The sequence below is a fragment of the Podarcis liolepis genome, assembly GCF_965112155.1.
Source record: "Podarcis liolepis genome assembly, chromosome: 12".
Lineage (NCBI taxonomy): Eukaryota > Metazoa > Chordata > Lepidosauria > Squamata > Lacertidae > Podarcis > Podarcis liolepis.
Genome location: NC_139563.1, coordinates 7,061,534 through 7,078,685, shown reverse-complemented (window position 1 = coordinate 7,078,685; position 17,152 = coordinate 7,061,534). Strand labels below are relative to the sequence as shown.

Here is a 17,152-nt window from a genome sequence, read left to right as displayed (position 1 = left end):
CCACATCCAACAGGCCTAACAGGGTGGCTGCTGGTGCGCTAGGTGGTCGGTACACCAGCCAGACAGCCAAGCTCTCCCTGGTGCCCTACACCAGGCCAACACGTTCAATGCCGGAGATCGAACTCTTGCTTAGCATTAGAGCAATTATTCCACCATGCTTGGGGGGCTCAGCTCAGCAGAAGAACACAATCAGAAGGGGGTGGGGAAAGAGAAATCAAATCTCTCACTTCTCCGTTTAAAAGGATTTCAGGTAGATCTTGGGGGGGAGGGACTCTTGCCTGAGGCATTAGAGAACTACTGCCAGTTGAGTGGGATGGACAGAAGGATGTTGTGATGTATTGGAAGTGTGCTGGCCTGTGAGTGCACCCAACTAGTGATGTGCTACAAACAAGTGACAACTGCTCTTACCTACCTGCAGAATTCATCAGAGCCAAGTAGCTGGAGAACAGGCCAGGGCCTACCACCATTCTTTTGGGACGCTAGGTTTTTGCTTGCCCAAAATAGGGGATGAATGAGTGGGCCATTGTAGCCTTGTCTCACAATACAGTGGTACCTCGGGTTATGGATACTTCAGGTTACAGATGCTTCAGGTTACAGACTCCACCAACCCAGAAATAGTACCTCGGGTTAAGAACTTTGTTTCAGGATGAGAATAGAAATTGTGCTCCGGCGGTGCGAGGTACCACTGTACTCCAACCACACAAGGCTAGCTTGACTTCCCACAGGGTAGACTCACACACTGTCTAATTTCCATTACACAGTTTGGAAGTTTTATAAATTACTAAGTGGCTCCTGTAGCACAGTGGATCAGTGTTTCAGGCTGTTAACCAGAAGGTTGATGGTTCGAGCTCCCCCAGGGATGGCGGTGGGCAGAATTCTTGCATTGCAGGAAGTTGGACTAGATGATTCAAACTCCAGTGTTCTCAAGTGCTTAAGCTAGTTAATAAACTAGACCTAGTTTACCCCATAACCTGTCTCTTGCCTCTTTGTTACTGATCTCCTAGCACAACTGCTTTTGGGGGTCCATTAGTTAAACTGAGATCACTTGAACGAGGCTCTCTTTTTGTGTGAGATACAGTGGAGGGACACACAAACACACGCTATAATAATTAACTAATTCTTGAGAAAGTCTGCCTTAGATAAAGAGCGACCTTCGCACCATGGATTAGAGGACAGTGTGCTTTGTAGGAACGAAACAGCTCCTCCTGAAAGGCCCGCATAGCATTTGTTGAACTTGATTTTCTCTCTCTTCACAAGCCTCCCAAAGTCACAGGCAGCCTCAGAGCCGATCGGGTATTCAGCGCTCAGCCTGAGGACAGAGGAGAAGAGTATTAGAAATGGTTCCTTTTGGCCTTGGGCGGAAGCAAAGCAGCACATAAAAAAAACCTCACAGTCTCCAACATTGATCCAGGGAAGCACACAGATACTGATTTAAATATCTTTCGTAGATGCTTTATTAACTAGACTTGTGCTCAGTCCAGATGACCCCTGCCATCGTCAAGTAAGTTCTTCTGGGAGAGATCTCCTCCTTGGTCCAATTCCATGCAGGGTGCTTGGAAAAGTGGAAGCACCCACAAGCCCACTCACCGCTTAGTCTTTAAGGGCTTCTTCAAGGCTTCCCATTCCTCCTCCTCCTCTATTGGTTCTCTCCCATCATCATCACCACCAGGAAGTGGAGCTGTCACTCTGCCTGGGCTTGGATCATAGCCATCCCAGACCCCATCATGCTCTCATGGCCAAGCCACAGCCTCCCCTCACTTGCCTTCTCTTCTAGCTCCAGTCTCAACCAGGGCTTGACTAGCCTGCCTCCTATTCCAAGGAGTGGCAGCGTTCTCTCTCTTTCTCCAGTCTGTCTCTTTCCCTCTCTTCCCTTTTTTCCTTGTGTCTCAATGCAGCCTTAAATATCCATGCCCTTTCTCTGCTTCCCATCCAACTCTTGCCTCCTTCTGACCCTCCAAGACTTGCCTTATGGGCTCCTTTCACCTCTCCCTCCTCTATCCCACTGCCCCTTTGTCTCCTGCCGTCCACTGGGGTCCTTTCACTTACTCCTGTACCTCTTCTACCTATTTCTGTTCTTTATCTCTCCATTTCTCTCTTCTTTGGCCGGCTCCTGACTGTCTGGCAGCTGCCCACCAGGCAGCTTGCCTCCACCCCAGCCGATTTTTTTGGTTGTTTGCTGATCTTCAGTTTGGCCCACAAACTTGCAGTTGCCTACAGCTACTCTAGATGATGCTTCTAGGGCAGGTGAGGAAAGGAGCCACCACCCCAAGCTCTGTTATCATGTTTAGCACTTTTCCATCTTTATTCATCTCCACCCAACTTTTTACAAGCATCTGATTTTCACTCCCATTTCACAGAAGAGGTTCTCCAGTCTCCGTAGGGAGCTATGAAGAGCAAGAAGGCACCAGAAGAGCTTATGGCTAATTAGGTTTAGATAAGCACATCTGCCCCACCTCAGGTATTGTCAGCTGCCAGGAAGTAGCAAGAGCAGCAAGGTTATTGACATCAGATGATATGTCTCAGCATGAGAAAGGAAGTCTGAGCCAATTCTCAATACAGGAGACACTGAGGAGTGGTGACTGGATTCTGATGATTGGGCACAGAGAGAAGGGGACTTGGAGACTGACTTGGAAGAAGGGATACATGAGCTGGGGAAAGCTGTAGCAGTCAGGAGATGAGAGGCAGAGACACATAGCTGTCAACTGCACTGGCTCCCGGTGGAGTACAGGGTCAGGTTCAAGGTGCTGGTTTTAACCTTTAAAGCCCTATACGGCCTAGGACCCTCGTACCTACGGGACCGCCTCTCTTGGTATGTCCCACAGAGGACCTTACAATCTTCAAACAAAAACATCTTGGAGGTCCCGGGCCACAGAGAGGTTAGGCTGGCCTCAACTAGAGCCAGGGCTTTTTCGGCTGTGGCTCCGATCTGGTGGAACGCTCTTTCACAAGAGACCAGGGCCCTGAGGGACTTGACATCTTTCCACTGGTCCTGCAAGTCAGACCTGTTCCACCAGGCCTTTGGCCAAGGCACAGCCTGACCCCCTCCTTTGGCAATCCTCTCAGAACTCTAGCCCAATGGCTGCCATTGATCTGATTTGAATTGATTTTATAATGAAATGATTTTAGAATGTTGTATCATTTTAATGTTGTTAGCCGCTCTGAGCCCAGCTTCGGCTGGGGAGGGCGGGATATACGGTAAATAAAATTTTATTATTACTATTATTTCCCCCTTTTTAAGGGAAACTCCCTTATTCTGAATAGGATTCCTCGCAAGAAAAGGGAAAAGTTGACAGCTATGCAGAGGTAGGAGAAGATGCAGGATTGGAGAGTGAAGAACAGGTGCAGGAGGAGGGGGAGATAGGTTAAGCCGGTGTAGAGTCAATGGCTTCCACACCTCCTCTTCCTGCCCCCACCTCTCCTGCTCCACTGTCTCCCAGGACCAGAAGAGGACTGAAGCAGGAGCAGCAGGAGCTTACACAGAGGTGTAGTCTTTGCTTGCTTGCAAGCACCTTGGATGGGGGAGATACATAAGACAAGGTTGGGGGCGGCAGCTCTCATTTGCAGCAACTGCCTCTTCAGGTGCACATCTAGGAGTAGCTGAGAGACGTAGGACTGATGGACACTAATTTATAAGTGTAAGGTAAAGGTAAAGGGACCCCTGACCATTAGGTTCAGTCGCAAATGACTCTGGGGTTGCGGCGCTCATCTCGCTTTACTGGCCGAGGGAGCTGGCGTACAGCTTCTGGGTCATGTGGCCAGCATGACTAAGCCGCTTCTGGCGAACCGGCACAGCGCACGAAAACACCGTTTACCCTCCTGCCAGAGTGGTACCTATTTATCTACTTGCACTTTGTGACATGCTTTCGAACTGCAAGGTTGGCAGGAGCAGGGACTGAGCAACAGGAGCTCACCCCATCGCGGGGATTCAAACCGCTGACCTTCTGATCGGCAAGTCCGAGGCTCTGTGGTTTAACCCACAGCGCCACCCGCTTCCCTATTTGTACTTTTGACAATAAAGAGTTAATTCCTCACTCTGGACATTCCATACCTGACATCACCATGACAGGTATCAAAACGTTGCCTGTCTGCAAAACCAGTTTGGGGGCTTTGCCATGGGGATACTGCAGGCATACGCCCATGGGGATGCTTTCACCCACACATTCTGTAAATGGAGGGGTGAGGTTTGCACTGGCGGAGTGACACAAACATCACTCTGCTAGCAGGAGTCGAAGGACGCTTCCACTCCATGCAAACTGGTTCAGCCCGGCTCCATTTGTATGAGTGATTTGGATTGCAGCCCTAGTAATAATACATGAGTCTGGGATTAGTTAAGAGGTCATCTGACTCTAGCGGACAGTAAAGGAGCAGTGGAAGCAGGAGGGGCAAATAGAGACAAATAACGTTTATGCATTTCTAAGCCATAAGAGGTCAAAAAGCAATTATCACACAGTGGCTATTATTGTGTGAAGTAATAGCAGAAGGTTGGCAGTTCGAATCCCCGCAACGGGGTGAGCTCCCATTGCTCGGTCCCTGCTCCTGCCAACCTAGCAGTTCAAAAGCACGTCAAAGTGCAAGTAGGTAAATAGGTACCACTCCGGCGAAAAGGTAAATGGCGTTTCCGTGCACTGCTCTGGTTCGCCAGAGGCGGCTTAGTCATGCTGGCCACATTACCCGGAAGCTGTACACCAGCTCCCTTGGCCAATAAAGTGAGAGGAGCGCCACAACCCCAGAGTCGGTCACGACTGGACCTAATGGCCAGGGGTCCTTTACCTTTACCTATTATTGTGTGAAGTAACAGTATCCTGGTGAATTTCTGCTCCAAGCCTCCTTTGCCTGTTTTCTCCAGATCCACTGTGCTTTGGTCGATTTTTAAGTTAATTATCCCTTTCCCAAACAGCCACGCACCCAAGAAAACAAAACTTGAAAAGACTTACATGATGAAAGCGGTTACTCCAACAGCCCAGATGTCTGTCTGTGGAACAGCTCCTTTATCTGCCAGGAGTTCTGAAGCTAAGAAGACACATTTGTATTAGGGAAGCTTCCTTAGAAATGCAAACGCTGGTACTTACCATGATAAGCTCCTCCTCTGTAGGAAGAGGATCCTGTGTGGGCTGTTGCAACCCACCTCTCCACTGGCAGGAAGTCAAACTTTTGAGAGGGTACACCTGGTGGACAGGGTGATCCCCTCGCTAGTTCAATTTGTGCATAAGCTAGTAAACCAATAGCCAAAAAATAAACAACTTATCAGAAAAAGGAAAGAAAAGAGCACAACCTGTTAAGGGAAAAGAACTCAGTGTGATGGCTTGGGACTCGGGCTCAGACTCAGAGCCAAAGGAAACTCAGTCCGCACCAGATCCTTTGCCTCAGGCGGCATCTGAACCTAGTCTGGGGCCTGATTCTGAAGAGTCCCAGTCTGCACAGGTTCCCCTGCAACAAACACCAGCTGGGCTGAGTCAGGGGCCTGAGCCTGCCCTGGCTCCAGATGCGGGGATTACCTCGTTGCCTTCAGCTGGGCCATCACTTACAGCTGCTCCACTACCAGTTGGGTCAGGAGAGGCTGAGGCAGCCTCTGGGTCTAGTAACCCACCGACGTCTCCTGAGCTGCAGAGACTGAGGTCTGAGAGAAGGAGAGACCCGAGTACTCGCAGGAGGAGTGCTCATCTTTGGGCGAGACAGGGAGGTAAGTTGCTGGGGGATCAGGACTGGCTGCTGCCCCGTCCGAGATAAAAGGCTGATGGAGCCTACCCCAGGTAGCGGGAGCAATGTTGCTGTTTGCCAGAACCTGCCTGTGATCATGTGGCTGACCTTGCCTGGTTTCCTGCCTTGGCCCTGTCGGACTGACTCCTCGCGGAACCCTTGGATTCAGGGCCGGACCTGGACCGCGTTGCTTGGGTTACCCACGGGCCCAGCACATCAGTGGCCCCACAGTGGGAACATAACATTCTAGGTCAGCCAGTCCCTGGGCCTCAGTCCCCAAAAGCTGTAATGACCCATGTAATGTAGCACAGGTGAAGAAGAGAAGAAAACCCTGGTATGGGCTGAAGAGTAAGAGAAGAGGAAAGGGAAACATGGGGGGGGGGGAGAGACAGGAGATCCCTGACCATTGTTGATGTGAGTGCTTTATGCTCCCAGGGAAAGCTCAACTGTCTGCGTCTGATGGTCTCCCCTGCACTGCCTGGTGCCCTTCCTCCCTATAGAGAAGGAACTTATCACAGTAAGTTCCAACATTTGCGTCTCCTGTAGTGGAGGAAGGGAATCCTGTGTGGGATGTGTCTCTGTGGGCTCTTACCTAAGTGGTGTTCACTACCTGTCGAAGCACTCCACTTCCAAAGGAAACCTTGGCTGAGGCGTGTCTAGCTTGCAATGCCTCTCAAAGCCAGAAGGTGAGGACCTTCTGCCACCCAGAGGGGATTGGGTCCCAAACAGTGCTTCTGGTGGAATAGACTCTGCTTCCCAAAGAGGCTTCCCCTCTCATAGCATCTGGTAATGCCAGCTTTTATACAGCGTGCCAGTGGAGTGTCTGCAGGAAGCTAGGATGGTAGAGATTACCATCCTAATTCTCTTAGAATTATAGAGTTGGAAGAGACCAGAAGGGCCATCGAGTCCAACCCCCTGCCAAGCAGGAAACACCATCAGAGCACTCCTGACATATGGTTGTCAAGCCTCTGCTTAAAGACCTCCAAAGTAGGAGACTCCACCACACTCCTTGGCAGCAAATTCCACTGTCAAACAGCTCTTACTGTCAGGAAGTTCTTCCTAATGTTTAGGTGGAATCTTCTTTCTTGTAGTTTGGATCCATTGCTCCGTGTCCGCTTCTCTGGAGCAGCAGAAAACAACCTTTCTCCCTCCTCTATGTGACATCCTTTTATGACATGGCTATCGTATCACCCCTTAACCTCCTCTTCTCCAGGCTAAACATGCCCAGCTCCCTTAGCCGTTCCTCATAAGGCATCGTTTCCAGGCCTTTGACCATTTTGGTTGCCCTCCTCTGGACATGTTCCAGTTTGTCAGTGTCCTTCTTGAATTGTGGTGCCTAGAACTGGACACAGTACTCCAGGTGAGGTCTGACCAGAGCAGAATACAGTGGCACTATTACTTCCCTTGATCTAGATGCTATACTCCTATTGATGCAGCCCAGAATTGCATTGGCTTTTTTAGCTGCCGCGTCACACTGTTGGCTCTTAGGCCCTCCCTCTCTACAACAGGTATGGAGTTGTAACCAATCTGACTCTGGGTGGTTGACTAATCGCTGTGACACCAGGGTCCACCCTGGAGGGTAGGGGCAAAGGGTCTGTCACTGATAAGGCCATGAGTTTTGTGAACCAGCCCCTGCCCCCGGAAAGAAAGGAGTCACTACAATAATCTCATCTGGTGCAAATCTAATATCCCTGAGAAGTCTCAATTAGAGCAGTGGGAGGAAAGGTGCATAGAAGCCCCGTACCCAGCCAGGCAGAGGTCAGAGAATCCATGCCCAGCACTCCCTGAGTCCTGAACCAGGAGAAGAGCTCCACCTTTTGGTCGTCTGAATTTGTGAACTGCTCTGTGTCCTGGGCAGCTGTTTACCAGCTCCATCTGGTACGCAGGCTGAGACCCTATCTGCCCACGGACTGCCTCACCAGAGTGGTGCATGCTCTGGTTATCTCCCGCTTGGACTATTGCAATGTGCTCTTTGTCGGGCAACTTTGAAGGTGACTACAACTAATCCAGAATGTGGCAGCTAGACTGGTGACTGGGAGTGGCCACCGAGACCACATAACACCGGTCTTGAAAGACCTACATTGGCTCCCAGTACGTTTCCGAGCACAATTCAAAATGTTGGTGCTGACCTTTAAAGCCCTAAACGGCTTCGGCCCAGTATATCTGAAGGAGCGACACCACCCCATCGTTCAGCCCAGACACTGAGGTCCAGTGCCGAGAGCCTTCTGGCGGTTCCCTCACTGCAAGAAGCCAAGTTACAGGGAACCAGGCAGAGGGCTTTCTCGGTAGTGGCACCCACCCTGTGGAACACCCTCCCACCAGATGTCAAAGAGAACAACAACTACCAGACTTTTAGATGACATCTGAAGGCAGCCCTGTTTAGAGAAGCTTTTAATGTTTGAGGCATTACTGTATTTTAATATTGTGTTGGAAGCTGCCCAGAGTGGCTGAGGAAACCCAGCCAGATGGGTGGGGTATAAATAATAGTGGTGGTAGTGGCACCTGCCCTGTGGAACGCCCTCCCTTCAGATGTGAAGGAAATAAGCAGCTATCCTATCTTTAAAAGATATCTGAAGGCAGCCCTGTTTAGGGAAATGTTTAATATTTAATGCTATGTTGTTTTTAACACTCGATTGGGAGCCGCCCAGAGTGGCTGGGGAAACTCAGCCAGATGGGCAGGGTATAAATAATAAATTATGATGATGATGACGATGATGATGACGATGACGATGACGATGATGAACAGGTCTACTCTTGGAAGACCACAGTGACCCACTATTTGCTGGAACACCTGTGGAAAAAAAGCTCCACAGTAGCTTGGGAGACCTGTTGGCGGCTGAACATGTCTTTTCAGACGTTGGAGGCGCCTGATACATGCTCTACTGATAGAGATTCTGGATACCGTTCTGCCCTAGACAGGAAATTGGTGGCCTTCTGCACGAGGACCTGCCACTTGGTTCCACCTTCTTTCCATGTATTTGCTTTGGTAGCAGTGTTGTCTAGGGTCTCTCAGCCTGTTGGTGAGAGTCTGAGCTGATCAAGATGTTGTTCCTTAGATGGTCCACCACAGCTACCAGCAACTTCAAGAACGTCCTGGGGCTGAGGACCAATCCAAGGTGAGGCATTTGTACTGGAGATTTCTGCCCTGGTATGCAAAATGCAGAAATCTGCAAAGAGATGGGTAAACTGGTATGTGGAGGTAGGCATTGATCAGGTCCAGGGAAGCAATGCAGTCCCCAGACATGAGGTCTTCTAGAATGCTCTTCAAGGTCTACATTCTGAATTTCTTTTGGCTCAGCTATCAATTGACCCTCTTGAGAACCAGGATGGCCCTCCATTTCCCCAACTTCTTTGGAACCATAACAAGAGTAGCGTAGCAGCCAGATTCCACCTTATGGTTCTGGCACAGGCTCTATTGCCCTGATATCCAGCAAATGTTGGATCTCCTGAAACATCAGGAGATGTTTCTGTGATTTCTTGGAGTGAGCAGAGGAAATGAAATGGTGGTGGCGGAGAGAGCTGCTCAAACTCTATCCTGTAATGCTCCTGGTCATGACTTCCCAGTAACTGAGGAAGTGCTTACAGCTTCTGCTACATCAGAAGCTGGTCTGAGTCAGGGCTGTTGCTGTTGCTGGGACTGCCTCCTGCCTCCCCTGTTGTTACTACCCTGAGGCTGCTTGAAGTAGGTGTTCTGCCTATGCTGGTTTCTTGTTTATATTGCACAAATTGCATTTTTAAAGAAGTAAAACAACTGCTTTCTTAAAGGAAATGTGTTTTCTTTGAAAAATGTGAGTGCATCAAATATGTTGAAATAAAAAAATTCCTTCCAGTAGCACCTTAAAGATCAACTAAGTTAGTTCTTGGTATGAGCTTTCGTGTGCATGCACACTTCTTCAGATACCAAGTGTGCGTGCACACGAAAGCTCATACCAAGAACTAACTTAGTTGGTCTTTAAGGTGCTACTGGAAGCAATTTTTTTATTTTGACTATGGCAGACCAACACGGCTACCTATCTGTAACTCAAATATGTTGGTTACAGAAATGCTTACTGTAAGTAAATGATTAATTGTTTCCATTCTTCTCTTACATGTGTTGCAATAATATTCAGGTTGGCTTCTCCTAGTATAGCATTAATCCATGCAGTTACAGTCGAAGTGAATTTTCATTCAAAGGAAAAGTTAAGAAAGCAAGCTTTACAAACCCTTTGAGCAACTACTACAAAGAGTCAGCATCACCAAAACCAATAAACAAAAACCAGTCAGGACCCACAACACAGCTGAGGATCAATTAATGAGTAAACTTTAATAAGAGCCAAAAAGTAAAGCAAAGTACTAACTCTCTTTCTCCCCAATCACCACCAATTATTTGGGCTTCTTATTTTCAAGATACCACAAGACAAACAAATGGCAATATCCCGGGAGACATGAAAATGGATACTTGTTGATGGGCATTGATCAGCAGTAACAAAACTGAAAATACCAAAATGTATTGAATAAACATCTTTCGCAAGAAAGCCAGGAGAATTGCAAATGATTATGAAATGTTCACAAACTGGACTGGACTGGACATGACATTTTTTTTACAGAATGTAGATTGCAACAGACCAGATATAGGCAAGGGTATGTGGGGGAAATGTGACCAGCTGCAGGGCAGTGCACCCCGTCCCTGGGAGCAAGCATGAGTTTTATGCCTTAGAGAGACAACATTTATAACATGTAAGACAGGGAGAGAGTTTGTGGCAACCATCTTACAGGAAAGAGAGGACCAATATTCCGATCTAATGCACATCAAATATTCCACAAAAGAGCCCTCAAAAGTTGAAAGGCCATCTGTCTCCACTTTATTTCTTAACAATGTTTAAAAAAGGGGTGAGATCATAGAATCATAGAATGGTAGAGTCAGAAGGGACCCTGAGGGTCATCTAGTCCAACCCCCCAGCAATACAGGAGTCTCAACTAAAACATCCATGACAGATGGATAGATAAAATGCACCATTGAGTGATACTTGCATCTACCAAACTTATTGGGCAAAGAGCACATTCTTCTACAAGTTTCGACCCACAAATAGAAACATACAATTGATTTCTTTTTAAACTTAATTTGGCCTGAAGATTCGCAGGCACGCGATACCAGGTTGCTTCCTCTGCCTCCTACCTTCAGTGGCGAAGTCGGTACCTGAACTGAACATCACGTGTGGGCTGCATCACACCAAACCCACAGCGGTTCTTGTTTACAGAAGGGATTTCCTCCTCCACGTTAACCAGCTGCATATCAAAGTATGTCAGCATCAGGAAGGCAAAGAGTTTTAGCTCATTGGTAGCAAAGAAACGCCCAGGGCACATGGTCCCTGCACCCCAAGGCATGGAGAAATATTTCACCTTTTTCCCATTCTTATAGAATTTCTTTTTTGTGCCGTCTAGGCTGAGGAACCGGTCATATTTGAAAACATGGGGATCTGGGTGGATTTCTGGATCCATATGTGCTGCCACAAAGGGGAAAAGGGCAACTCTGTCTCCTTTGCGCAGAAGATATTTTCTCCCATCATTCATCTGGACTTCTAGATCCACCATCACAACCCTGATCACCAGTGGTGTTGTGGCCAGTCTCAAAGTCTCTTGCACAGCACTGTCCAAGATGGGGGTCTTGTCTAACATCTCTTTGGTGATATTAAGCACCGCACTCCCTGCCCTCACTTCCTGGCCAGATTCTCCCACCACTCTGTCCACCTCTTTCCTCACCTCATCCATCGCCTTGGGATTTTTCATCAGGTAGGCAAGAAGCCAGAAGGAAGCTGGTCCAGAATTAGCTTGAAGTGCCCAGAGCAACGTGAAAAAAAGCCGCCCCTGCATGTATTCAGGTATCCCAGCCCCATCCAGGTGTTTTTGCAGGTCAGTTATCCAGCCACTGACATGTTCCTTCTTATATACTTCCTTTACAGACGTGATGTTCCAGAAGTGTCTCTTCAGAGACTCTGCTTCCATTTTATCTCTGGGAGACAGCGTGGAAGATGCTAATCCCGGGAAAAAATTATCAAATTTGCAAAACTCTGCGAATAAATCTTCAGAGTCAGCTAGGTCAGTCCTCTCAGCATCTTCTTTGTTCTTTTCACCTTTGCTGGTTGTATTTCCAAACACAGCAAGATATCCGGCCTTAAAGATAATGTTGTAGCTGAAGTGGAACAACCCATCCTGCTTCCAGGACTTCTCCCCTCCTGCTGAACTCAGGCTATGGCGCATCACTCTATGCAAGCTGTCCATCATGGCCTGGGTCATGACCATGAGCCCATCGCCCCTGAGGTGCTTTGAGTTCACTGCCTCTAGTACCTTATGAGTCATTTCTGAATGCTGAAACCCAAACACTTGCTCCACAATTTGGGTTACATATAAAGTGAAATCCAGCTTGCTTCTTTCTTCTTTCACAATAGCTCCATAGGAGAGGGGGTCCATCACAAAGGTGAAATAGTATCCCCCAAGCAGTACCGTGAAGATATCCCCATGCTGCTTCTGCATCCTTTGCAAGAAGGCAACACCGTCCTTTTGGAAGTGCAATCCATGTCCAAGCCACGGAATGAGGCCTTTATCTAAAGGGGGCTCTTTGGCTCCCCTCTGGCGGAACGCCCCCACCAGATAGAGCCCCCCCAATATGCATGCCAGGACGGTGCATAGGACCATCACCCAGAAAGCCATCTCTCGGAGCACTGTGACACAAAAGCACAAGCCAGCTCTTGCAGAAAAAGCAAGTGGTTATAGAAGGTTGCTCCACTTATCATGAATCTAGGTGGAGCCAGGAAGCAGAGCAAGCAAAGGTTAACCCTTGCTACGGTTAATTTATTTGCACTAAAATAATATCCAGTGTACCTTATGCAAAGAAAACCATTAAGATAATTCCAGTCTCAGGTAGGTAGCCGTGTTGGTCTGCCATAGTCAAAATAAAAAAATTCCTTCCAGTAGCACCTTAAAGACCAACTAAGTTAGTTCTTGGTATGAGCTTTCGTGTGCATGGTGTATCTGAAGAAGTGTGCATGCACACGAAAGCTCATACCAAGAACTAACTTAGTTGGTCTTTAAGGTGCTACTGGAAGGAATTTTTTTATTTTCATTAAGATAATTAACAAACTGGGATTTGGAATGGATGGAAGTATGTCTTTTTAATCCCTATCGTAGTTAATTTATTTATTTTTAATAAAAAGCCCTATAAATTGGAAGTACTCAGCTTTAAAGTACCTATCTCCTTCGTTCTTTTTAAACAACATAAACACAGATTTATATTAATAGATCTAACTTATGAACAAAAGAAGGGAGGGAATAAAATGCGGAAGGGGAGGAGAGGGGGAATGTGGATGACCAAAGGGGGAGGGGAAAATCAAATATAGGACAAGAATTTCAGGGCAAAGGAGGATAAGGAAGTGAGGGGTTAGTGATGCAGTTGTGGGAAGGGGAGGTAAAGTTACTTAATTCACACTACCTGAAGCAATATGCAAACCAAAACAAAAGCTGATGTATTGCACACTTTCCCTCCTCCAAAACTATAAACAGCCACTGTGCACTGTATAGAAACATATGGTCTTTCCTTCTCCCTTCTCTCTGCTCTTCGCCCTGCTCCCTAGGAGTGGAGTTGCTGTCACTCACTGCAAGTGTCTCCTGCCTCTTAAGGGCAGCAGTTTTTTGTTGCTCTTGACTTTATGGCTCCACAACCCTGGCTTTTGCCACAGAGAATGTGAGGACAGCGAATTCCATCTATGTTGTTGTTGTTTAGTCATTTAGTCGTGTCCGACTCTTCGTGACTCCATGGACCAGAGCGCGCCAGGCACTCCTGTCTTCCACTGCTCCCGCAGTTTGGTCAGACTCATGTTTGTAGCTTCGTGAACGCTGTCCAGCCATCTCATCCTCTGTCATCCCCTTCTTCTTGTGCCCTCCATCTTTCCCAACATCAGGGTCTTTTCCAGGGAGTCTTCTCTTCTCATGAGGTGGCCAAAGTATTGGAGCCTCAGCTTCAGGATCTGTCCTTCCAGTGAGCACTCAGGGCTGATTTCCTTCAGAATGGATAGGTTTGATCTTCTTGCAGTCCATGGGACTCTCAAGAGTCTCCTCCAGCACCATAATTCAAAAGCATCAATTCTTCGGTGATCAGCCTTCTTTATGGTCCAGCTCTCACTTCCATAATAATGACTAACTGGCTGAACTGGAGCTAGGGTCATTGAGCTAAGTGCAATATTTAGAGCTAAGGGTCAACTGAGCGAAGTTAAACTATTTGCGATGTGGGGCTACAACTGACAACACAATAGTTTCGATAAGTGGCTCTGTAATCTTGCTCTGATTTGGGGGAAGACCAAGCCAAGGTGGAACACGAACTCTGCAAGTGGAAAGACCCAGCTCAAAACCCTTGCTTTTCTAGTCAAAGAATCTTAGGTAGCAGGACTTTGAAGAAACCCCATCTGAAGCTTTATAGTGCAACAATAGAGTAGACTGGGTTACATGGCCCAACTGTCCAACTCAAGACATGACATGTTCATTTGTCCCCGTGATCACCAGGCCTTTCAGACCCTTGATCCAAGAAAAGGCACCTAACAAATCACTGATTACTCACCCATAGTTTCTACATAGTCCGTGCACCCATCGAGGGTAATGATTCTGTCGGGTTCATAGAACTGTGCGTTGCCAAAGTCCAGGAGTTTGAGCAGGTTTGGTTCCGTGATGATCATATTTTCAGACCTCAGATCCAAGTGCAGGATATTCTGAGCATGGAGGTATTCAACAGCACTAAGAATCTGCCACAGATAGTCTCTGACTTCCACCTCTGAATAGGATGACCTACAAAAGAGAACCTGGTTACACAACAACACGTTCTTCATTCTCCATAAGCCTATAATCAGTTGGTGCTAAGCAAGGAATGTACATAAATGCTTACTGAAAGCAAACTCAAAGGGCATTTTTTCTAGATAGTGTTGGATGGGTGTTAGTGTGAGCATATCATTAAAGAAAAGGCAGAGATTATTTTAAAAACTACATTTCTCAGACCTTTCTTACTGTGTGTGTGTGTCTGTGTGTATAATGCATAAATATGCACATGTAGTGTAGACACACACACACACACACACACACACACACAGATGTAGATAATCTGCCAGATTTCTGGGGATTTTCAGGTTTTGGTAACCAATCTTGTAAAAAGCAACAACACTATACTTAAGTAATGCAAAATAAGGAAGTAGTTTTCCAGCCAAAGCCAGGGGTTATTGCAACAGGAGACCCCTCCACTTCTGTGACTTCCACTTCCTCTTGTTTTAAAGGTGGGTCCTGCTTTGGAAAATGTTGAAGACTACTGGTCTTCTTCATCTGGCACCTTTACACTGGGTTGCCTATGGAAATTTTACAACGGAACCTCTGAAAACTGTATTCTGAGGAGGAGGAGACAAAAAGAGGCCTCCACAGCTTTTGTGGCTGATGCATATTTAGTTTGTTGGACAAGCAGGCTTACCTTCCAGCTAAAGCATTGAGAAGCTCAGGGCCAACACAAAGTTCTGTGATCAGCACCAGGTGGCGTGGGCTCACGTAGGCCCCCTGCAGCTGCCCGATGTTGGTGTGGTGAAGCTTCCTCAGGATCTGATACTCCTGGAGCACATCTTCCTTGTCTTCTTGTCTATAGGGAATGATCTTGGCAGCCAAAGCATTTCCACTGAGCTTTTCTCTGCACTGTTTGATGATGCTGAAGCGCCCTCTGTCCCGAGGTGGAGCAGCAAAGAAGGGGAAGAAACGGAACAGAAGTTTGAGCTGAATGTTATTCCTTAACCTGGTGATACCCCACCCACCCACGTTCTGCCATGCTTTGAGAAGACTGTCCTACTGGATGGCACCGAACCATGTTTAGGAGTGGCTAAGGGGAAAAGCTGCTACTGCAGGACCACTAAAAAGGACTCACAGTAGTCGCCACAAACTCTTGCCTTCAGCACAGTGAGCAACTGACACAGCAGCCTTCTCGGGAAATATTGTTTGCGGTGTCATGTGATGCTGCTTATCATGTGGTACAGAGTCCCCTGCAAGGGACTCTGCATTCTTTCCCTCTGTCACTCACCCGGCCTTCATTGAAGGAAATTGCAAGCAACAAAAACTCTACCCTCTAACCCACACTGCATCTAAGTTGAATCTTTGATTTCGTTGCATAATTTCTGTTGTCGTCAATGAGTTGTGTCAACCACACTTTCCTACTGATAAAAACCAGTAAGCCAGGCAAATACACCCTAGGAATGTCTGACACCACAAGCTCAGACTTATCTTCTACCCTCCCCCTTAAAAAAAAAAAAGAGGTGTTGAATGTTTTGTGGCTATTTTCTCCCCTCTCCAGCTCTGACGCCTCCTCAGTCTGCATTCCCCTCTATCAGCAGTCCAGATACATATGCAGTATTGCATATCCAGGCAAGCTATTACCATTGTACATAGGGGAAAATGCAAATCCCCTTATTTGCTTAATTTATTACCAGCCTTTCTGACCTATAAAGGTAAAGGTAAAGGGACCCCTGACCATTAGGTCCAGTCATGACCGACTCTGGGGTTACGGCACTCATCTCACTTTACTGGCTGAGGGAGCCGGCGTACAGCTTCCAGGTCATGTGACCAGCATGACTAAGCCACTTCTGGTGAAACCAGAGCAGCACACGTAAACGCCGTTTACCTTCCCGCCGGAGTGGTACCTATTTATCTACTTGCACTTTGATGAGCTTTCGAACTGCTAGGTTGGCAGGAGCAGGGATCGAGCAACGGGAGCTCACCCTGTTGCGGGGATTCGAACCGCTGACTTTCTGATTGGCAAGTCCTAGGTTTTGTGGTTTAACCCACAGTGCCACCAGCGTCCCTCAGGCCCTTAACCACAACTGGGGTGGGATTTGGTGCTGCAGGGGGGGTCTTTTAGAGAGTAAAGAGGGGCAGTTCTTAAGGCCACATTATTCCTCAGTGACACCTATACGCACTGAGGGGACCATGTCTGGCAAGAGCACCATTTTCCTTTCTTAAAAAGCATGCTTAGCAGGCTAAATTTCTCCACATATAGAACTTGGAGGAATTTGACTAAGTGGTTACTAAGGAACAGTGAGCCAATGGAAATCTGTACCTTTTAATTTCCGTCTGGAAGGCATACGTCTGGTGGGTTGGCTGAGCAGGAGCTGTCATTTGGCTGTCCTCTGGGTCCTCAGACTGGAATGCTGCGGGGTGGGATGGGATGGGGGAAGCAGAGACAGAAGTAGGAAAACGTCAAAGCACACAATCGGTGTTGAAAGAGGTAAATAGCAGTTGATGCAGTGCAAGTTTCCAAGGCTGCTTTCGGTTAATTAAGCCCTAGACAATCAAGGGTGTTGTTTGTTCCCCAAATATCCCATGACCATGGCAGGATGGTTCAACATCCCAGGGGCATTCCAGGAAGGGTGCCAGCTGGAGAGGTGTCTTGCAGATATGCCAGAAAGCA

General features: G+C 47.5%; 2 protein-coding genes and 1 long non-coding RNA gene across 50 annotated transcripts in view; 1 reads left to right on the top strand and 2 right to left on the bottom strand.

The window, feature by feature from the left end:
* Nucleotides 1–17,152, bottom strand: part of OBSCN (obscurin, cytoskeletal calmodulin and titin-interacting RhoGEF) — a 281,685-nt gene that overhangs the window by 3,534 nt on the left and 260,999 nt on the right. For all 48 annotated transcript variants that reach the window (XM_083466412.1, XM_083466407.1, XM_083466411.1 and 45 more), the window contains 5 exons: nt 16,802–16,892; nt 15,176–15,415; nt 14,285–14,508; nt 4,935–5,010; nt 1,160–1,309 (listed from right to left, as the gene is read on the bottom strand). In XM_083466412.1, the coding sequence (XP_083322538.1) occupies nt 1,160–1,309; nt 4,935–5,010; nt 14,285–14,508; nt 15,176–15,415; nt 16,802–16,892 (781 nt within the window). The remainder of the gene's footprint in view (nt 1–1,159; nt 1,310–4,934; nt 5,011–14,284; nt 14,509–15,175; nt 15,416–16,801; nt 16,893–17,152) is intronic.
* On the top strand, nt 5,702–9,466 carry LOC310689547. Its single transcript, XR_014517475.1, has 2 exons — nt 5,702–6,031; nt 8,754–9,466. It is a non-coding gene; the product is annotated as an uncharacterized lncRNA (long non-coding RNA).
* LOC310689393 (5-beta-cholestane-3-alpha,7-alpha-diol 12-alpha-hydroxylase-like) lies at nt 9,982–12,578 on the bottom strand. Its single transcript, XM_083467056.1, has one exon. The coding sequence runs from the start codon at nt 12,382–12,384 to the stop codon at nt 10,855–10,857; it is 1,530 nt and encodes a 509-aa protein (XP_083323182.1). The 5' UTR covers nt 12,385–12,578; the 3' UTR covers nt 9,982–10,854.

Coding starts and splice junctions, on each gene's coding strand:
- LOC310689393 (XM_083467056.1), bottom strand. CDS start 12,384: ATGGCTTTCTGGGTGATGGTCCTATGCACCGTCCTGGCATGCATATTG.